The sequence below is a fragment of the Molothrus ater genome, chromosome 21 (genome assembly GCF_012460135.2).
Source record: "Molothrus ater isolate BHLD 08-10-18 breed brown headed cowbird chromosome 21, BPBGC_Mater_1.1, whole genome shotgun sequence".
Taxonomy (NCBI): Eukaryota; Metazoa; Chordata; class Aves; order Passeriformes; family Icteridae; genus Molothrus; species Molothrus ater.
Window position 1 is genome coordinate 10134349 of NC_050498.2, and position 22427 is coordinate 10156775.

Consider the following 22427-nt stretch of genomic DNA (forward strand, 5'->3'; position numbering starts at 1 on the left):
CGCTCCCGCTGTTCCGCTCCCGCTGTCCCGGTCCCGGCCCAGCCCCGCTCCCGCTGTCCCGGTCCCTGCCCTGTCCCGGTCCCTGCCCAGCCCCGCTCCCGCTGTTCCGCTCCCGCTGTCCCGGCCGGGCCCGGCGCACTCAGGCCCCGTGGGGGAAGGGGCGGGGCGGGGCGGGGCCTGCGGCGCGCGCCGGGTTCCGCCAGGGGGCGCGCGCCCCGCACCGGCGCGTGCGCAGGGCCGGGCACGCGCGCGGGCCCGACCCGCCGCCCCGAGCGAGGTGAGAGGCGGCCCCGGCGGCCCCGGCTCCCTCCCCCGCCCCCGGCGGGCCGCACCGGGACCGGGCAGGGCCGGGCCGGGGGGCAGCGCGGAGAGCGCGGTTCGGGCGGCGGGGGGCGCGGGGAGCGCGGCGGCGGGAACGCGCGCGCTTCTCACGGAGCCTCGCGGGCCGCGGAGGGGGCGGGGCCGCGGAGGGGGCGGGGCCGCGGAGGGGGCGCCGCCTGGCGGTGATGGGGAGAGGGGCAGGAGGGGATTGGGAGTGTGGGAATATGGGATTGGGAATATGGGATTGGGAATATGGGGATATGGGAACGGGGGTATGGGGATATGGGAACGGGGGTATGGGGATATGGGGATATGGGGATATGGGATTGGGAATATGGGGATATGGGAACAGAGGTATGGGGATATGGGGATGGGGATATGGGGGAGTGGGAATTGGGATATGGGGAGCGGAAACTGAGATATGGGGAATGGGAGTTGGGATGTGGCGGAGCGGGGACTGGGATATGGGAGAGTGGGATATGGGGAATGGGGATTGGGATATGGGGGATTGAGAACTGGGATAGGGGCAGTGGATATGGGAAGTGCTTCTTGGAGGTGCAGAGCACTTCCTTGCATAACTCTCACACATCCGTTGCACTGAACCCTCACTTTGGGGTTGCATCCCCATCACCCCACATCTCCGTGCTGGATTTCTCCCCACAGCCAGAGAGGGGGCTCTGATCCGTGTGGAATGGGGTCTGAAGGCTGCTGAAGCCCTTCTGCCTGCTGCTCAGGACATCCTGGGAGGATCACACCACGAGGGCTGTGGGAAAGGCAGAATTCCCTTTGGGATCCACCGTTTGGGACTCACGCTGTGGGTGCTTGGGCCAGCCAGGTTCACCCAAGGAGCACAGCCAGCACCAGGGCAGGGATGGAGCGCCTGGCCTCTTTCAGCAGTAAGTGCCATCACCTAAATCTGCTCAGGAAAAACCTGATGGTACAGGGATTTCTTGGAGCAGTGGGATTTTGGAGTCACCATCCCTGAATGTGCTCAAAAATTGTGTGAGTGTGGCACTTTGGGGATGTGCTTTAGTGCTCGCACAAATGATTCAGTGTGAGTTTTGTCTGATTTTCCTCTACTTATAATTGAGCTAGTTCAAATCCATTTCCTTGGAAAAAGTCAGAATCATGGAATCCCAGACTGATTTGGGTCGGAAGAAACCTTAAAGCCCATCCTGTTCCACACCTGCCACTGTCCCAGGCTGCTCCAAGCCCCATCCAGCCTGGCCTTGGGCACTGCCAGGGATCCAGGGGCAGCCCCAGCTGTGCCACAGCCTCCCCACCCTCCCAGGGAAGGATTTCTTCCCAATTCTCCAATCTAACCCTGCTCTGAGTGTGAAGCCATTACAACCTGACAGTGCTATTAATTTTGTTGAACAGGTGAGTTCATTCAAAATCCGCAGAATCATCCTGAGCTGGGGTGAACCACCAGCTGCAGGGGCTGGGCACGGGGGGCTTTGAGGGGCTGTTCTTGCTCGTGTGACAGTGCCTGTGTGACAGGAGGTTCCCTCTGCTTGTCCCAGGTGACCCTTTTGACAAGCCCCCGTGCCGGGGCTGCTCCTCGTACCTGACGGAGCCCTACGTGAAGTGTGCTGAGTGTGGGCCCCCTCCCTTCCTGCTGTGCCTGCAGGTGAGTGCCAGCAGCAGGGCACAGCTCTCACTGCCCACACAGGGCCACCAGGGCCGCCAGTGCCATCCCTGCTCTCTGCAGGGACAGGGGAGTGACAAAGGGGGCTGCAGGGTGGAGCACTGAGACGTGGGCGCAGAGAATGGGAGTTAAAAAAGGGACCAGTGAAAATCTTTTCAGGGCAGAAGTAACACAGCTCTGGTCTTTTGTTCTGCAGTGTTTCACCCGAGGATTCGAGTACAAGAAGCACCAGAGTGATCACACTTATGAGATAATGGTAAATATTCCTTTTGGATAGCACTGCTCAGTCTGGGCTCTCACAGCTCCCCAGGAGTGAGGGGCCCTTCTTACTCACATTGCACTGAAAGAAGATGCAATTCTTTGATTCAGAGGTTTTAAACTATTAAAAAAAGAAAAATATCCACCTGGAACAGAATGGAGTAATGGAGTCATTTCCAGCTGCATCTTTTTGTTGTGCCTGGGTAGCACAATGCACCTCACTGGACTGACAGTCCTTAACCAGGCACATTGGCTTCTGTTTCTCTAGGCTGTTTCTTCTTCCTCCAAATTAATAATTCTTAAAGCCTCCAGTAATTTTTCTGTGTTTCCTGGTACAACATGGTGCAATTACAGCTGGGAGACACAGCATGTTCCAGGATTTGCTGTGCTTGATGCCCTGAGTAATCCAATAATTATTCAGTCAGGTTTTGTGGAAGTTTAAAGCTGCCAGAGTTATCTCTATCTGTGTCACCCTGTGGTTCAGAACTTCTTTGCCCTTTCTGAGGTGGGCTGGAACACAGGATCACAGGATTTGTTCTTTTTTCTTCCCCAGACATCTGACTTCCCTGTGCTGGACCCCAACTGGACAGCTCAGGAGGAGATGTCTCTCCTGGAAGCTGTGATGGACTGTGGATTTGGGAACTGGTGAGAGTTCTGTGCTTCAGACAATCTCAGTCACTGATGGGCAGTTTTTCCTTTCTTTCCCCTGGATCTCACTGTGGAATTCATCAGTGCACATTGACTGTTCAGTGGCTTATTGTGGGTGAGACACTAATTCAGCAGCTAAAGGAAAGCTGTGGTGTCAGATCCTGTTTTCATGAGCTATCTGTCTCCTCCTTTATTAAAAACAGTTATGTTAAAATTCAGAACCCCAGAATTCACAGAAGCAGAGCTGAGAGTTCTGAGGTGCACGTTGCTGTCAGAAGTAGGATTGATAACTGGTCACAGAGTTTGCCATTACCTGGAGTCAGTAAAAGGTGTGAAAAGCTCTCAAATAACATCAGTAATTTCAAGCCTCTTAAAGGTGTGGCACATTCCCATCAGCCAGAGGGTTTCCCATATGAAATCAGTGAATTTCATTGTTCATGGGCACCCAAAAATGTTCCCTGGCACCAAGATGTGAGTGTTGGTGCTGGGAGTGTGAGTTCAGGCACCATCACAGGCCAGTTCTCTGCACACAACCAATCTCTTGTCCAAAATTACCTTTTCCCACTGGAGAAATTTTTAAAAAAACCATCATTTCTGTGTTGTTCACACAAAGCCTCCCCCTCTCCCCACTCCAGGCAGGACGTGGCCAACCAGATGTGCACCAAATCCAAGGAGGAGTGTGAGAAGCACTACATGAAGCACTTCATCAACAACCCCCTGTTTGCCTCCACGCTGCTGAAGCTGAAGCAGGCAGAGGAGGCTCAGCACCACGAGACAGCCATTCCCTTCCACTGTGAGTACCAGGGACCCTGTGTGCCTTCATTCCCAGGGGATAACCTGGCCTGAGAGCTGCTCTGGGGGATGGCAGCAGCTGGGCTCTCTTCACACTGCATGGATTCCTGGGTGTACCAGACAGACAGGGCTGCCAGCTCCGTGTGCAAGGCAGGAAACAGGGGCTGACACAAACAGCAGGGTCTCACAAGCAGAAGTTCCTCCACAGCCAGAAATCCTCCACAGCACAGAAATCACCCCAGCAGAGGTTTTGGATGTTTTATCCCACCCCAAAGCTCCCTCAGACAGATCCCAGTGTGCTTCCCACCCTGCCCAGCTAAGGGAGCTGAGCAGGGATTTCTGCCTCCGGGCGTTCCCTCTGCTCCCGTGCACATTTCTGTGCACACACCCTGTCCCAGGCCTGACTGCTGATTTAATTTGTCAGAAAATCACTCCTTTCAGCTATGCTGATTTCACACCTCTCCCTTGAAAGCTGCCTGTTAAAAAAGTCTGCAGCAAGTTCACAAATTCTCAGTTTTCCTTGCATTTCACATCTTTAGCATTCCCCCAGTCTGGCAGCTGCTCATTCCAGAGCTCCCCAGCCTCCCTGGGCCAGGCACTTGCTGCCTGTCTGGAGCTTCACATTTCCCAGTGAAGTGGTTAGAGCTAAACAGTAGGAACTGAGCAATTTTGGTTCTGTCCCTGGCTGTTATTGATATTTTTATGTGCCCTGGGCCAAGACAAACTCCCTGTGCCTGGGCCTGCTTTATCTGTGCCGTGGGACACACAAAGCTCAGCTCCTGCCTGAGTGCCCTGTGAGCCCCAGACTGTCACTGTCTGTAAAACACCGAGCTCCTCAGCTGGGAAGGGCTCTGAAAACTGGGAGTTCTCTGCCTTCCATTGCAGCCCTGCCAATGGCCCCCAGAAGGAGGCAGATTTAACACTCCTGGTGCTATTAACTAAAGGAACCTGCACGCTGAGCCCCAGGGAACTGCAGAGGTTTACAGGGGGATGCTGAGCTCCAAAATGCAAAGTTTACATTTTATTACCTGTTTATTACTGAATCTGTGTTTGACTCTTGAGAATACTACCAAGATCTCAGATTGCTGCATTTTTCTCTGGATGAACTCTGTCTTTTCTGACTATAACACCGAATAAAAGCCCAATCAGGGTATTTTTCTTCCGCTAATTATTCCCACTTTTCCTGCAAAATAAACACCTATTTACAGATCCTTAAAAGAACACCTCAAGCCCCACTCAACAGCTGAAAACCTTTGTTTTTTGCAGCTGCTGATGATCCCCCACGGCCCACCTTTGACTCCTTGCTCTCCAGGGACATGGCTGGCTACATGCCAGCCAGAGCTGACTTTGTTGAGGTAAGAAACGCTCTCCTCCCATCTAATTTGAAATTTGTTTTATCCTCCCATTTATTTTAAATTTGCTGCTGGGTGCAGGCTCAGCTCCCACAGCCCTGTTGGCCCTGCCTGTCCTTGCTGTTCATGTAAAAGCACCAGAGGAGGGCACAGGGCGAGGGGTGCTCTCAGTCCTGTGGTTTGCTTTGAGGAGCAGGGAGATATCCTCCCTCCCAAGGTGAGATATTGGTGATTAAATGATTAAAGCCCTGGGTTAATGAGGGCTTTGGTGCCCGAGGTGGCGCTGCTGGCCTGCAGAGGCAGGGCGGGAGCAGAGGCTGCAGGACCTGCTGCTGCCACCAGATGTCCAGCTGTCCGTCTGTCCAGCTGTCCAGCCAGGGTGGCCCTGCTGGGCACTGGGAATTGGCTGCTGGGCCGAAGGAGCAGCTCCAGCACTGCCACCTGCCCGAGGGGAGCACACACCCTGCTCCAGACAGCACCTGGGAGATCAGCTTTGGGCATGGAAGAGGGCCCGTTCCTGCTCCTGTCCATGGAGGAACGAGTTCAGCCCCACAGGGCCTTGGGTTTGGGTCTCTGAGCAGAATCAGCACCCCAAAATCCCACCCAGGGCTCTCAGGCACATGGGGGGGCTCCTGAGCCAGGCCAGGAGTTGGATTTGGTGATGTTAGAGTCCCTTCCAGCTCAGGACATCCTGATTTCCACCCCATGAGCTGGCTAATTCCCAGTGTCCTGTCACAACATCCTGCTCCAGCTGCAGCCCTGGGGGTGCTTTTCACACATTTCCCCCAGGCAAAGCTGCCCTGGGCTGTTTGTTTGGATGGAGCCTTGTGCCCCATCTCTGTCCCCAGTGTTCCTGTGCCCTCTGTCTGGGTGAACATCTCTGTCCCCAGTGCTCCTGTGTCTGGGTGAACATCTCTGTCCCAGTGCTCCTCTGTCTGGGTGAACATCTCTGTCCCAGTGCTCCTGTGTCTGGGTGAACATCTCTGTCCCCACTCCTGCATGCTCTGAAACCTGGGGCAATGTTCCAGTGCTCGTTAGTGACCCTGCATTAATCACCTCTGCACAGGAGTTTGACAACTATGCTGAGTGGGATTTGAGAGATATTGATTTTGTGGAAGATGATTCAGACATTTTGCATGGTAAGTGCCATATTTTTGTACCCAGGCTGAAAACTGTTTCAGATGCCTGTGCAGCCTTTTATTTCTTTCTGCACACACTTTAAGAGGGAGCATACACTTTTAATGTATGGGGTTTCATGTTTGGGTTTTTAATGCATTAAATCCATCAGGGTGGGTGTTAATGCAGGCAGCAGGGAGGTGTGCAGTGTATGTGAAACACATTAAAAGTGTTGGACTCAAAGCTGTGTGATTTCTCATATGTTCAGCATGCCCTGAGTTAGAGTAGCATCAGCTGTGTGGGACAACTTCCTTCTTATTGTGAGGATGATTTTATGAACCCAGTTCCTGCCCTGAGTTTCTGTGAGCATGCTGCCTTAATCACATGCAATAACAGGAATTACTGAAGTGACATTTTAATCCACAGAGAGGAGAAGATCCTGCTTTTCCCCACGTTTGTAAGTACACCCAGGGTTTAGGAGTCCTGTGTTTATGCCTCAGAATTCTGCCATCTGTGTCAGGCAGTTCTGAGCTAAAGCCTTTGCATCCCTTGGAGACAGACAAATCCCTGTTACGTACAGACAGGCTTGGCAAAGTTAAAACAGCCAGTTTGAAGTTGAGCAGTGCACACAGGAGCTTTAGGAATGCAAACTGCCCTGGCTCAGGGCAGCTCCTGAGTCCTGTGTCAGCCTCTCCCCTTTCAGCTTCTCTTGAGGGGAAACTGGCTTGAGGCCATGGCAGGGACTCCTCCTGCCAGCTCTCTGCTGTTTCATCCTGTGCTGGGTCCTGGTGAACTGAAAAAGCAAAATAATCTCCTACTTCTGCCCATTGATGACAGATGCACGTTCAGGCCAGGGGGCTCTGCAGCACTCCCTTCCTGGCAGCCCCCATCCTGCAGGAGCTCTGCTAACCCTGCTGGAGCTGGATCTGCCTGTGCTCCTGCACATCCTGCAGCAGGGACTTCCACAATCCAATTAGGAGTTCACAATTGAATTATGTGTTGTGTGAAAAAATACTTCCCCCCCGTCTGTCCAATATTTTTACTCGGTAATTTCATTGGGTGTTCTCTGCTCCATCCCTCAGTTGTCTGCAGTGTTGGGGAAGGGATGGCAGGGATTTGCAGCGTGCAGAGTGCCTGGCAGAGCTTGTGGAGCGTGGCCAGCTGCACTTTGGGTCTCTCAGCCCAGGAACTCTGGCATTGCCTCCCCACAGCTGCCCCAGATGTGCCCATGTGAGAGCGAAAACCTGGCAGAAATGAGCCCCAGGGTCCAGCCAGCTCCTTTCCTTTCCTTGGGGAGAGCAGGAATGCTTTTCTGAGGAATTTGGAGGGAGATCTTTCACTCCTGCTGTTTAATACAGAAAAAGGCAGGAGCCACGTGCTCCCTGTGCTGCAGTTTTGGAGCTGCCCACTTTGCCTGGGAGGATTTTGCAGCCCAGCTGTAGGAGCCCACGGGGCAGGAAATGCTCAGCACAGGGTCCTGAGAGCAGGGGTGGTTTAGGAGCTTTGTGCTTTGGGATGGGCAGAGGGGGCTGTGGGACAGCCTGGGTGAAAGCGAAAATGGGACAAAAATGGGACAAAAATGTGTTGAACAAGGGTTGAACACATTTCATAGCCCAGAGAAACCCAAATGGGGCCTCACAGCCAAGATTAAGGCTCAGGTGGGGAGGAAAATCCTCAGTTTGTTTTCCTGTTAAACCTCACTGGGTTCAGGATTAACTTTTGAAAATGACTTTTATATTGCATTTTCTGCAAGTCACTCAGGCTGGGCCCTGGGACACCCCAGTACAATTCCTGTGGTCTCTCTTTCCTGCTCTTGGTGCACCAGAGCTCAGTGCTGCACATCCCACAGGAATATTTGTGCCTCCACTGCAGTGGAATTCCCCCTTCTTCCCTTTCTCCCATGCTGCTTTCTGTAATACTTTGTAAAAATTATTTTTTAAGAAGTTCTGGATCTGAGCTGCTTGATGTATTTTCTGATGTATATCTTTCATATGATATTTATATTTAAAGCTTTATCTCACGTATTTTATCTGTCAGATTTCCCTCTGTCACTCTAAACAAGTTCTTGGTATTCCCACAAGAAAATGCTATTTATTACAAGGTGGGAAGGCTCCCAGGCAGCTTTTGTGAGGATCACAGAACCTGGACCTGTACCAGCTCTCCCCACCTCACAGAGGTCACAGACATCATTCTGTCACTTCTTGGTATTAGTGAGATGGCACAAATTTGTATGAAATCTCTCCCATTTCAGTCCAATTCTGGAATTGTTCTCTTTTGTTCAGTGCTGGCAGTACAGTAAGGGCATGCAAATACATATTGCAGTTACACAAAAAACATAATGGACAGATCAAAAGCACCAACCAGTTACAAGCCTGATTCAGCCCACAGTGCTTGAATATTTCATGAACTACAAGTTTTCATCAGGCTGAATTAGAACCTTGGTAATTTATCTTTTTCCCAGCTTTCCCCCCCCCCTTCTCATGTAAATGATTTTTCACTTCTAACACTGCAAAGTAATTGCTGAAACCACAGATTTAGAAGTGAGTGGAAATGGGCTGCAACTGGCAGGGGGATGTGAAGTTAAGCTGCAAGCTCCATGTCCTCGCTGACAGAGCAGTGTTTGCTGTGCTGTGCAGGCTCTGCCCTGCTCCAGAGGCACATTTAACTGCTTGCCATGGTGCTGCTGTGCTCCAGGGTGTCTCAGTTTGGGCTGCAGCCCCTCAGCTCGTCCCCAGCCCAGCACACACTGGTCCCACAGGCTGGCACTGGGATTAGCTTGCATTCTTCCCATTACTGGCCCTGCCGAGGCAGGTTCTCTCCATGGAGCAAAGCTCTCACTCAGGAGTGTTCCACAAACTTTCCTGCACACCAAGTGAGGCTGGACGGAATGAAAAGCAAAGAAACTGTTTTGGTCACACTCTGCAGAAACCAAAATATTTGGGGTTTTTTTGAATGGAGGAAGGAGCCTTGAATCGCTGCCTATCAGTGGAGCCTTCAGAGCCTTATCAGAGCCTTATCAGAGCCCAGAGTGGACACTGAGCACGGGGGCAGCTTGGATTATCTCGCAGCAGCAGCAGCACAAACAGAGCCCATGGGGAGAGGCACAGGCAGATCATTGCCATTCCCCCAGCATCTCCTCTCTCATTTCCGTGCTCTGAGGGGCACTGGAGCACTCAGAGTTATTCATTCATGCATTCCACACTTGGGAATGCCTGTCCTGGCTGAGGCTGCCTGTTAAAAACAAAAGCCCCTCCAGAAGGGCTTGTGGCAGAAATACTCATTTCTCTGGGAGCAGAAACTCCATTTTTTCCCCTTCATTTGTTCCTTCCTCTCCCCAGCTGATCATCATTTCTTTAGAATATTGTGCACCCAGGTGAAAGCATCAAAACTCCATGGTTAGAGGTGCATAATTACTTGTGATATTTATAGAGGTTCTCCAGTGCAGTTTCTGCATGTACTTATTAAGTTCTGCCCACACAAACCCCAGAAAATAACAAGTTGGCTGAGCTTGCAGAGGGTTTCAAAACTACAAAAATATTTTCTGTAAATTGGCTCCAATTCCAGCCCTTCCTAATGGATTTCATTCATGTTTAACTTGCTGCATTCCCAATTTCTCGTCCCCACATTTTAGCACGAAGGAGAATTTGCTGTCTCTGCTTGTTCTTAAATTAGGAAACCTAAATCCCTCACTGTGAAAATACACAATGATGCTGGAAAATTGCAAGAAATTTGGAAAAACAAGGAGGAATATTGCAGCACCCCTCCTAGCTCATACAGAATCCTTTCCTCCTAGATTAATGTCAGAGCAATTTGGGACAAACTGAAGGGTTTTTGTTGGGATCAAGCTCCTGAGTGAATCCCCACAGCCTCCGGGCTTTGTCCCTGTTTGTATGAAATTTGATTACCCAGAGGGATGCAGGGATGAATTTCCCAGAGGCTGGGGCTTCCTGGTGTTTACACCTACATACATATTTAAGATAGACACAGAACCACACTTCTTAATTGCATTATTAATTATTCATCTGAGAGCACAATCAATAAACGGCCACTATCAGTTTTGCTCTTTTTGTGTAACTACAGAGAGAAATGGATCCTGGGTTCTGTCCCCCTTGGGCCACCCCAGTTCCCCTTTTTCCAAAACCTGGTTGTTGTGCCACAGCCTCCAAACCACTGCCAAGCCTTGAGCCTCTTCCTTCTGAGAGCACATGGAAATTATTAACAAAAATTAAAAAAAAAAAATTAAATTAAAAATCAGCCACCTCTACACTCATTTAATGACCTAGAATTTGTGTGTTATCCAGCAGAGAAAGGGAAGGGAAGGTGATAGGTGTCTCTTTATCTTGTCTTTCAAGAATTTACCCAAAAAAAAAAAGTTTATTAAGCTAATGGCTGCAGGAAAAAGGAGCTGCAGGCTGTGTGAGTGGCTCAGCCAGGTTTGATTCTGGGAAGGATGTGATTCCTAATGAGCATGGCTTTTTCCTGGGCTTCTTCTTCACATTGTCCTGAGCCACGCTTTGTTCTCCTGGCAGACAGGTCAGTTTGGAAGTTAACAAGCTGGAATCTTCCAGATGTCTTTAACTGTGGCAAAAGCTACTTTGAGTCCTCACAGTCAGAGCTGTGTCTGCTTTTTGGAGTTCCCTGTTCTGGGCAAACACCTTTGCCCAAAGACGACACCTCAGGAGGAGGAATACCTGGCTATGGCATGTATGAAGGAGCAAATATTTGCAGATAGCAGAAGAGCCCAGGAAGGGGGAGGAGAGGAGTTCCCAGGACCTGCCCAGGTTCATGTTGACACGAGTGTATTTACAGTGATGAATTTGGCAGGAGGAAGCAAAGGAAACCTTCCCCAGGTAGCAAGGGCTGCACTGAGCTGATGCCCCTGTGAAATTGCCTCAGGGCTCTTAAACCATTTCAGCCTAATGGGAACATAAAAGCTTGAAATTCAGCCTCCTGCAGTGATTGCTTATGAATTCTTTAATCTTTGTGTTTTGCAGCTCTGAAGATTGCAGTTGTAGATATCTATCATTCCAGGTTAAAGGAGAGACAGAGACGGAAAAAGTGAGTTTTGAAGCAGTCACTGTGCTTTTCCTTCCCTGTGCAATGCTGATGGATTACACATCATGAATTTCCTGCTTCAAAAAAATCCTGCCAGACTGTGACTGATTGCTGGACCCCCACTTTTCCCCCAGAAATATTTGCATCATTATTTTTAAATCCTAGTGGCCCCTAAGTTAGTTTTCCACACTGAAGATAACTCAATTGCTGATGTGGGCTTGAATAATTTATTCAACTCATTTGACAGTGTTCTAGAATGACTCAATCTATTAATTAAATTAAGTTTTATTATAACTTTGAAGTACTTTGTTCAATATTTAAAATTATATCTTGCTGGATTAGTCCATACTGGAAGGATTAGTGATTTGAAGTGAGGCTGCTCCAGTCCTTCTCATAAAACTCCACAGTTCTGCTGAGTGACAGCAAGGACTGACCTGGTTCTTTATAATTCATAAATAAAAAGTATTTATGTGGTGTAATTTCCATGATGATCAATCTTGTCATACTAAAGGAAAGTGCTGCAGGGCTCTCCATAACTCTTGTGGTTACACCAGTGTCAGGTTTTGTGAAGTTTCAACAGCAGGATGGGACAGAAATCTGGAAAATGCCACAGAAGTCACTGATGTCACTGTCGGAAAGGTGACTCTGCACGGGCCAGGAAGGTTTTGTGCACAGCAGAGGAAATGTCACTGACTTTACAGAGCAGGTTCTGGGCTGCCCTTGCCAGCCCAGCTCTGTGGTATTTTATTTTCCAGAGTGGAGTCACCACAGAGCAATGAGCATGTGGCCCTGCTCAGCCCAGTGACAAAGGGATTTGTCAGGCACCTGCTCCCTCTGCTCCCTCCCTGATCCCAGCAGGAGCAGTTCAAGCCCAGAGTTACCTCCATCACCTCCCTAAAACCCAGGCTGCCTTGGAAAAATGCATTTCTCCCGTGCCAGTGGTGGCATTTACAGTCCAGCTCTACCCTGTGCTTAGAAGAGGGAAGTTTGTCTCTCTCTGAAGCTGGAAATGATGTTCATGAGACATTCATTACCTCTGATTTTGGAAGGACAAGTTATAAGATGCTGTAGATGTGCAATGTGTGCCTAAAGAAGCAATTTCCAACCTTTAAAGTGATTGCAGCTCCCTTTGTGCTCAGTGCTAATGCACACCACTGTCCCAAATTTACCCTGATTAAAGACACACTGCATCATGTTTCCATTCCAGCCGGCCCAGGGCTTATGGAAATTTCATTCATGTTTAGTTTTAGAGTCCTCTGATGGTCTAAATCAAAGTTTCTTCTGAAGCCTTTGTGTTTGTGAGGCAATGCAGGAGTAATGGCCTTTATAAATATAATTTTCTTTCATTTCCAGAATTATAAGAGATCATGGCCTGATCAACCTCAGAAAATTTCAGAGTGAGTATCAGGTGTAACTGCTTGACTTCAAAGTGGCAAAGCTTCACACATTCACCACTTCCAGGTCACCAGTGTGGTTTGTTCATACTGGAACATATTCAGATGTTCTAAATTCCAGCAGATTTCCTGCCCCAGCTGTTTCCAGCTGTCTGCTTCTAACTACTCCCAGCCCAGTGTTTTAGTTCTTGTCTCAGAATCGCTCTTCAGAAGCACTTTGGGCTCTGCTGAGTGTGGAAAAGGGGGAAGGTGAAACCCAGGCCTTTTAAGTGCACCTCACTCTTGTGAGAAATGACTGAGCAACATTTAAATACCACCCTTTACGCCTTAAGGACTTTAAGGGCTGTAGCTTGTGTCGCTTTTTACTCAGCAGTTTGTAGCTGTGACACCAAAACGGCCAAAATGTGGAATTTTAGTCGATCCCAGGCTGGGGGCTCCCAGCAGCCCCCCCAGAGGTGTTTTCCCCTGGCAGCAGGGGCGGTGGCACTTTGTCCCTTTGTCCCTGCAGTTCTGGAAAGGCGTTACCCCAAGGAGGTGCAGGAGCTCTATGAGACCATGAGGAGGTTTGCCCGCATCCTGGGGCCCCTGGAGCACGACAAGTTCATCGAGAGCCACGCGCGTGAGTCACGAGGGGCTGCAGCCCTGCTCCCCACACACAGCCCTGCCCTGGGGCACGAGGGGCTCCTCCTCCTCCTCCTCCCCCTGCTAACCACCCCAGGAAAACAAATGCATCTGTGGTTGGAGATGTTGAATGAGCAGCCAGTGGGGTTTTTTCCACTAAACTGTGTCCGAGCTCTTTGTTTGAGTTTGCAGCTGACTGAACATTCTGGTCATGTGGTAGAGGTAATATTTTTTTTATCTAAAGAGCACTGTTTATTTACTGGGACTCTGTACCAGGGGAAGAATAAAATCCCTATGTTATGTCTGTGTGGAGAGATTGGGAGCTGGCAGCAAAGTGAATTCTTTGAAAGACACAGGTTAAAGTACTTAATGTCACATAATTACATAGTGCAGTGGTCATTATGTCCTTACCTTAGGGGAGAGGCATTGTTCCATCCCTGAATCACCCCACAGCCTGCATTTAGGCAGATTCCAGTCCCAGTCACCACATCCTGCTTCGTTCTGTGACTTAAACTGGGACAGTTGTTGCTCATTAGAAAGAACAAAGCATTTACCAAGTTGTGCCCGTGTTTTCAGGACACCCAGCGTGAAATACCAAAAGCATGATCCTGCAAAGTCATGAGTCCTGCATGGGAGTCCTGCTGCTCCTGGAACCTGGTTTTGTTGTTGTAGTGGCTGCAGATCCTCAGGTGAACCTGGCAGGTACAGGCACTACACAGGTCTCCTGAGCAGCAGCAGGAAATAAATTCACAAGGAAACTCGCTCCCTGTAAAACTGAGCAGTGCTGGAAGGCAGCTGATGAAAGCAACAGACAGGAAATATCTCTGAGCAAAAGAAACATTTCATAATTTCATCTTCCTGACTGCAGGAAAAAAACTGTCTGCAAGGAAAATTTTGGAAGGTCCAGCTAGGAAAATCATAGTTCCAAGAGAATATTTGATGTATAAGGAGCCTGGCTGGAGCAGATCCTCAAAGCTATTGAAATGCCTTCTAGAAATCCCACATTATTGTTATTTGCCTTGTCTAGGGTATGGCACAGGGACTATCAAAGCTTTTCAGAGCACAGAAATTCTAGAAACCAGCTGAAATCTGTGACCAAGGAGCACAGGGACAGAGAGATATTGAGATCCTGTGGAGGGAGGGTAACCCTGGCTGTGGTGTGTGTGTTCAGAGCTGAGCTGGGCAGGCAGATAACAAAGAGCCACATTCCCAGTCCACCCCACTGACCCACTTTTGCTTTTTTGGTTTTTCCCTCCTGCCACCTCGTGGGGTCCAACAGTGGAATTTGAGCTGCGCAGGGAAATAAAGAGACTCCAGGAATACAGAGCAGCAGGAATCACCAATTTCTGCAGTAAGTACCTGATGCATTATTCAGCCCATTGCCATCCATCAAGGAAGGGAAGGATGATTTTACAACATCCAGGATGTGTCGAATGAAAAGGCACTTAGTTCAGAGAGGCTCTGGAGCTGAGCAAGGCTTCAGCAATGATGCACAGTCCAGCTGGGCTGGTTTAGAGCTGATCTGAGCCATCAGCCTGGAGATCAGTGTCTAACACAGCTCTGCTCTGGGCAGCGCTTTGCAAAAGCTTCATTAAAGCATATTTATGTCATGGCACAGTGGTCTCAGGGCTTTATCTTGGGACACTTTCACTGCCTTTCAACACCTGTGATATCTGGAGAGAGGCCTAAGACCTCCATGTAACAAAATAGCCTGGTTTATCCTGGAATTAGATCATGGAAGCCTTTTTTGTTTGGTTTTGGCCTGAAAGTAACAGGGGAAGGGTGCTGGGTGGGATCTGATCCCTTCTGGTGCCAAGTGGTCACCACAAGGGAGAACAGCAGAGGCTGGGCCAGGGCAGAGACCTTCCCAAAATCTCCTGAAGCAGGGACAAGGCTTGTGTTTTGGGAGTGGCAGGCTCCTGACCTTCCCAAAATCTCCTGAAGCAGGGGAAAGCCAGTCAGGAGTGTTTTGGGGAGGCAGGTGGTGAGGGCAGGCTGTGTGTGTGTGCCACAGGCGCCCGGACCTACGAGCACCTGAAGAAGAGCCGGGACGAGGAGCGGCTGAAGCGCACGATGCTCTCGGAGGTGCTGCAGTACATCCAGGACAGCAGCGCCTGCCAGCAGTGGCTCAGCCGCCAGGCAGACATGTAAGCACTGCCCAGGCAGCCTGCCCCAGCCTGGCACTGCCCCATCCAGCTGCCAGGGCCTTGGGGGCAGCCTGCTCCCCGGGAGGCGGCCCTGCCCCTGGGAGCGATGAGCTTCGAGGTCCCTTCCAACCCAAACCTTCCTGGGATTCTGTGCTTCAGTTTGTATCAAGCTCATTCTCCTGCCTGATAGTAACAAATCCATTCCCAGTTTATCAAAGTGGGAGCAGCCTGCAGAATTGAGAAGGGCAGAAAGGTGGGTGACAGCAATAGTGCTTGTTGAGTGCAGGCAAAGGAGGGACTCAAACCCCTCCGTTTTCTCAAATTTATATTTCAGGAACTGAGCTGCTGTTCATAAAGTCACAGAGAGAAATGAGCTCTTTATGGATATTAATGAGGGTACAGCTGATGCCTGAAATATTTCAGATGATTTTAGATGTAGCAGCATCATTAATGTGTCATCACCCTGCACGAGCACTTGGATTTAAGGAACAAACATAAAGGAAGTGCATCCTGTGTGCAGGAGATGGTTTGGAATTTCCCCACTCAGTCTCCACTGCATTTTTAATTGTGTGCCCCTCCACGTTTCTTTGTTGGGTTTTTTAACAGGTTTCAGGCATATTTTTCAATGTGGGAACACTAAATATTTATAAATCCTGTTGACTCCTAGTCAGGGCCTGGGTTATGCAAGTTGAATTGTATAATTACTGCAAGTTGTGGAAGAAGCCAACTTTCAGGGCCAACACATGCAGTTATGCTTAAAAAAACATGAAGGCAATTTGAAAATTTCCTTTCTTTGCAGTGATTCTGGCCTGACTCCCACGGTACCAGTTCCTTCAACTACAGGTAAGTGTTAGCTGATGTCTGCCAAAACCCAGTAATATTTCTCTGACAGCCTTTTCTGACTCTTTTCTTGAGTGCCAAAGTGTCAGTCCTCAAGCCTCATGGTTAAGCACTGCTTAAGTCAACATCACATCAATCTGCAAGTCATTCCACTCACATATCCTGCAGGATTTTTTGCTGAATTTCTAGATTTTTCTGACTAGAGGTCAAAACCCATCCTAAAGCTACATTAGCAAGGCAGGAAACAAAAGATTTTTCACAGTCTGCAAGCACAAATCAGGGTTTTTTCCACCAAGAGCAGCCCATCTTCTTTCAGTGCCAGTAAGGACAGATTCAGGGGTCAGTCAAGGTCCTCATGAACAAGACTTAAATAAATTCCCATCCCATTTGTTGAGGTCATGGGGTGACTGAGACTGGGATAAAGTTTTACTACAAGGTTGTTAAATGTTGCCAGGCAAAATGGCTTTGGCTCTGTCCCTACACGCAGTTTTTATGTGGATGCTGTTAAACCGCTTGAGTCAAACTCTCAGAGGTGGACACTGGGTTTATATGTTCTTCCTCACTTCTTCCTGGTAAATTTGGGTCAGGGTGCCAAGCAGTGAGTCAGGGCACTACAGACTGTCCTGAACCTGTTTGGTGATTGCTAAGATCTGGTATTTTGGATTAAAAAACAGTTTTGTGTATCTCAGAGTCCGTGAAGGGAGGACAGTGTCTTCCAGCTGAAGGTCTGGAATGAGGGATGAACTTCCTTGTTAGTCAAGGATGCAGAGTCCCACGGAGGGGATTGTGTTGCCTGAGGAGCTGTGATAGCTCACAGTGTTTACAAGCAGCATCACATGTGGAACAGAACCCAAACAGAATACCATAGAGTTGCTAATTAAGCAAACATCCTGCCCAGGGATGCTGGGGAAGAGCTGCCACGTGGCTCTAATTAAAGGCTGCATCACTCTGAATATACAAGAGGGCAAATTAAGGCTTCACTTCTAGATTCTAAGCTCTTGACTTTGCAGCCTTGATATGTTTTATTTAATGTAGTTTGTGTGTGTGTGTGGTGTTTTCTGGGTTTATAAAAGAGTAAAACTGAATTCTGTCATGTCCCTCCTAGCACAGTGGCCCCATGCCATGGGAAGGGGGAGCAGTGCTGAGAAATAACTTCCTTTACACCTCCCACAGACTCACACTCCAGCTTCTCCCCAGTCCCCCAGCTCCCTCTGCTCAGCTCCTCACACCCAGCCAGATCCCTTCTGTTCCTGCAGATGCCCAGGAGACACAGAGACTTCCCAGTGCCAGGGGCAGGACCTGGCCAGGGCAGGATCCTTGGGAAAAACAAATTTCTTTTGCACATTTCCCAAGGTCTCATCACTTCGCCAAATTTGGGGAGATATCCTGGGGTAGACACCTATCACTAACAGTGCTAAATATGCAGCCCACAGCACAGGGTGAGAGACTTTTTTCAATGTGAATAAACAACCCAAACTTTGTCCTCAGCTCTGCAAGTTGCAAAAAAAAAAAAACCTATTAGAAAAAAAAAAAGCTGTCTGCAAGCAGAGAGCCCTTGTGAAAGTTTAGGCTATGCCAGGTAACAGCAAAGTAAACAATAACTTATAACTGTTGTTTATATAATAATATAGAAACAACAGTGAAAGTGATAAACACCAGATGAGCTTGTGATAAATATTCCTTCAGAACTGTTCATCCTAACAGACAAAAAATCAATCCCCAAACTGCATTTGCCTTGCAATACCTGCATGGTATTTAAAGGCATTTGAAGAGAGCTCTGCCTCGTGAAGCTGTCAGTAATGCCAGAGAGAAATTGGCTTAATCACAGCAATAAAAAGTCTCATCATCCTTACAAGGTGCTGGCTTCAGCACACCTGGCACACCCTCCCTGCAGCTGGGGCAGTCAGGAGGCTCAGCCCAGCTGAGCCATGCCTGATGCCAGTCTGACACAAAGCTTTTGTCTTGCAGTTCCTCCCAAAAACCAACAGCTCACAGGTCTCATGCAACATTCACAGAGCTTCAGATTGCAAAAGCAAACCTTCTGTGGCATCAGCAGAGCTTTCTGCTGAGCCCTGACTAACCCTGTCTGTACGCACCTGGCTCCAGCTGGGTTGGGCTGCCTCCCTGGCAGGGCCCAGGAGCAGCCAGCCCAGGCTGCTCTGGTTCTGGCAGAGCTTTGCTGATGGAGCTTTTCCTCCCCATCCCCAGGCAGAAGGAGTGCCCCACCGCTGAACCTCACCGGCCTGCCGGGCACCGAGAAGCTCAACGAGAAGGAGAAGGAGGTGAGGAGAGGATGGAAGGATCATCTCCATCATCTGTGTCTCCACAGCACAGGGCTGCCCACACCACGCCTGGGGAGCTGTGAATGTCACCTCAGTCACAGGCCCTGACTGCTCTTCCTTTCTCACAGAAATCATTCAGGTTTTCCAGTCAATCTCCTGTGCTACACATGCAGCACAAACTGGCTGATTCAGCAAAGAAAGGAGCAGAGCACCAGGGTGTTATTTGGTGCTGTTGCTGCATCCATCTCCCTGCCTGCTCTATGAGGCTGGGCTGAGCAGAGGGGTTAATTTTTCTTAATGAACACTGCTTGTTTTTCAGCCCAGTGCAGGCCTGTCCTCTAACTCAGTCAACAATATTGAAATAAGAGATTATTATTATTTCTTCACAGAAGTCCTGAGGTGTCCTTAGGCTGCCCCAGGCAGGTTGCAGTGCCCATGAAGCACAGCTGTACCTCAGCCTCCCCTCTGTGCATGTTTCCCTTGGCTGGAGCTGGCAGCATTGGGAATCAGCTCCTGGCTTTGGTGGAACTGGCATTTCTGCTCCATTCAGCACGGGAATAATGGTGGCAGGACATCAGTGTGTGTGTGGAATCTGATTTCCTGGTCAGCTGAGACAGAAAGTCTGAGGGCTGAGGAATTCTGCAATTTCCTATCCGTGAGGAATGAGCATGAAGCATTTCCTTATTAAAGGGAGGAGACAGACAGTTTCTCCAGCAGGAGCAATGCCACGCTCCTGGAAGGCAGCTGGAATTTGGGAGCTGAGCAGGAGCTGTGCAGCCAAACAGCTCAGGGGCTGTGCACAGCCATTCCTTACCAAACTTCCAGCCACAGAATGCCTTCCCTGCACAGCTTCCATGCCAGACTTGTGGAGGGGGAGCTGCTTTTGTGGAAGGTATTAGAGCCTGAGTCTGCAGGGGATTAGCAGCCAGATGCCCTCCCTGGCTCCCGGCCAGCCAGCCCAGTTGCTGCTTCCAAGTGTGGCATGTGTGCTTCCCGGGCTTGGGAAGGAGCAACGCCCACACAGGACACACTCAGAGCTGTGCTCCTGCCTGCCCGGGGCTTGCTTTCATCCTCCTCCTTTATTTTTCCATCAGGAATGTTTGTGAATGCAGCAGCCAGCAGGCTCCTCCCCTCCCTACCTGTGGATCCAAACAGCATTCCCGTGTGCCTGCCCTGTGCAGGGAAACACTGGAAGTGTTCTCAGGAAAATATTCCCCGTGCTCCTCCCCCAGCAGGGCTCTGGGAATGGGAGAACATGACAAGTGTTGGTGTTTATTAACTTCACCTTTTGTCTTGCAGCTCTGTCAGATGGTGAGGCTGGTCCCTGGAGCCTATTTGGAATATAAAGCTGCTTTAGTGAACGAGTGCAACAAACAGGGAGGCCTGAGACTGGCGCAGGCTCGAGCCCTCATCAAGATTGATGTGAACAAGACCAGGAAAATCTATGACTTCCTGATCAGAGAAGGGTACATCACAAAGGCCTGAGGACAGGCAGCAGTGCTTGGCTGGAGTAGGCAGATGTGGAGAAAGCTTTGAAGTCGCTTTGACAGCGCTGAAAGATTTCACCAGTGTTGAATGAAGGACATTTCCTTTTGTTTAAAACCTTTTGGAGCTTTTTTTTTTTTCCCCTTTTTTTTTTTCTTTTTGTAAAAACAAGTAGGGAGCTTTGTTAAATTGCATGAATGCTGACATTTGTCTGGGTTCCTTTTGACTCTGCTGTTGTCAGGATTCCTCTGCCTCGCAGCGCTGGGAAGGATCGTGTGCCACAGAGGCTGATGTTAAACGTGAATGGGCATTCATTCCTCACACCTCCCGTGGCTGCAGAGAGCATCACGGTGCCTCTGTGCTGCTGCTGACAAAGAATAAGGACACAGCCACACTTTTTGCAGTACAGGGTATAGAAATGCAGTCCCTCCCTCCTTGTGTTCCTTCCTAAATCAGCAGCAGCTCTCAGAGGCGACAGCACGTGCCCGAGGGTGTAAAAATAGAGCTTGCAGTGGTCCGGGCTTTTTAACTTAATTGTGAAAAAGGATGGGAAAGGACATGGCAGGGAAGCTCCTCAACAGTTGTTACTTTTATGTGGTATTAGCACATATCCCAGCAGGAGGGCTCTGCACAAACCAAGGAGCTTGGATCCTCTCCCCCCGTGATTTGGGGGTGTCAGGTTAAATATAATCCCTCCATTTCAGTCTTCTGCTCCTTGGGAAGGCTGGAAGCTACAGCCACTGCAGCTTTTGGGAACAGGAATAAAAAGGTTCTCGGGACCCTTATGTTCTCCCACAAAAAAGGAGTGAAGAAGCTCCTGTTGGTGGGGTTTTATTCCCTCAGCATTACCAGTGACATGCCTGAGGAGGTGCCACAAGTCAGTGCTCAAACACAGTCCCCATGCCATCAGCTGATCCAGGAGCTCCAGCACCAAACGTTGGGATTTGGCAGTCAGTTGGATGATGAAGATGGTTCTCTGCAGGTGCAGCTTGTGTGTTTGTTGAACAGTGAATTGTTTGTCAGACTGCTTCCTGCTAAGGTGCAGTGCTGGAATGATGTCCCACAGGAAAGCCAGGAGCCAGAGCAGGTGGGGTGTTGGATGCTCCCAAGTTTGGGATCTCATGGAACAGCCTAACTGAGCTACAGCCGCACCAGTACCTGGCTAAGGTGTTGAGATTTGGGTTGTTTGTTCCCCAAGAGTAATTATCCTGTGGACAGGAGGTGCCATTGAATGTGAAGTATTTTGGTTTGTAATAAAATCAAAATGACTTGAAACAATCTTACATCCACATCCCCAGACTCGGAGTGAGACTGTAAAGGTCACACAGCTGCCTGGATCTATATCCATCAGCTCCTCGCCAGGAGAGAGGAGATAAACCCCAGCAGCGGCCGTGGGGATGCAGGCACTGCATTGCCTAGCAAATATTACTGTTTAAAGAAAAGCAGCAGCAATAAACGACGTGTTGGAGATTAAATCCAGAAATTGAGACTGGGGATGCCGAGGGAAAGGGCACAGCAAGCTGTAAAACCTTGGGAATGTTTTTCCCACTTGTCTTTTAACAATTAACAGCCAGACTGCCTTTCTTTTGGGTGACTTGCACCCAAAGGCAGTAAAGGAGCTGAGGGCGCTGGAACCATCCTAGGGTTGTTTTTGGGGAGCTGGGGAACACCAGCCCTTGCTGCACTCCAGACTCCCAGCTGGGGGATGCAGATCCTTAATTACAGACTCAGGTGGCCATGGAACATTAAATATGGAACCAGGCTGGAGATGGGCACTTTGGGCTGGTGGGACCTGCAGGATTGGTGACACCAGGGCCGGGGTGACACAGGGAGGCTGCTCCAGCTTAGTCACAGCACTGAGCTATGCACGGAATGAGTCTTCCCGGGGCTGTGTTATCCGCCTGTCATTAAAGCATCAGTGCTGGGGGCTTTTTTTGGGACTCACAGCTGCCGTCACCCCAGCAGCAAACGCTGGGCCCGCTGTGACTCAGCCCGGGGGGTGGGGGCTGCCTGGAGCAGATCCCGGGGGCTCCTCCCGCCCCAGCAGCGGCTCCTGCTCCCCACGGAGCAGATAACGCCGATAACAGCGGCACACACGGAGCCCTAGTTTTAGTGCCTGCTCAAATTCCCGTCAGGAGGGGCCTGTGAAACCTAAACCTAAACCTCCTTGGGAGAGAACACCACGCTGGAGCAGCAGCTTTTGAGCTGTGGTTAGAGAAAGCCCAGGCTGCCATCCTGGTGAGAAGGGAAAAGGGAAAAATCCACGTGGTGATGCCCCATGGTGATCTCTGGCCTTCCAGCAAACTGGCTGGGTGACCTTCCAGGAAAAGCCAGCATGGATTTATTGGTGACTGTGGAGAAAGCACATTCCCACAGCCCTCCCTGTGACTGGAGCCAATGGACAGTGCTGGGACTGAGCCCAGCACCAGGCACACCAATTCCTGCAGCCCCCAGCCCACTGGGCCTCC

At 49.9% G+C, this 22427-nt stretch overlaps 1 protein-coding gene across 1 annotated transcript; it reads left to right on the forward strand.

Annotated features, from left to right (window-relative positions):
• The first annotated feature begins 220 nt into the window (after positions 1–220).
• On the forward strand, positions 221–21242 carry TADA2A (transcriptional adaptor 2A). The gene is made up of 16 exons (XM_036395280.2): positions 221–277; positions 985–1217; positions 1845–1951; positions 2166–2225; positions 2781–2872; positions 3511–3668; positions 4934–5022; positions 6086–6158; positions 11130–11193; positions 12544–12587; positions 13093–13203; positions 14485–14556; positions 15220–15352; positions 16152–16195; positions 18401–18474; positions 19774–21242. Exons 2-16 carry the CDS (start codon positions 1193–1195, stop codon positions 19957–19959), a joined length of 1332 nt encoding a protein of 443 aa, XP_036251173.1. The 5' UTR covers positions 221–277; positions 985–1192; the 3' UTR covers positions 19960–21242.
• Positions 21243–22427: the final 1185 nt, after the last annotated feature.

What these genes read in the sequence shown, in the direction of transcription:
- TADA2A (XM_036395280.2), top strand. Translation starts at nt 1,193, where the DNA reads ATGGAGCGCCTGGCCTCTTTCAGCA. An exon ending in ATCACACTTATGAGATAATG is followed by an intron (nt 2,226 to 2,780) that starts GTAAATATTCCT and finishes TTTCTTCCCCAG; the next exon opens with ACATCTGACTTCCCTGTGCT. An exon ending in TGATTCAGACATTTTGCATG is followed by an intron (nt 6,159 to 11,129) that starts GTAAGTGCCATA and finishes TGTGTTTTGCAG; the next exon opens with CTCTGAAGATTGCAGTTGTA.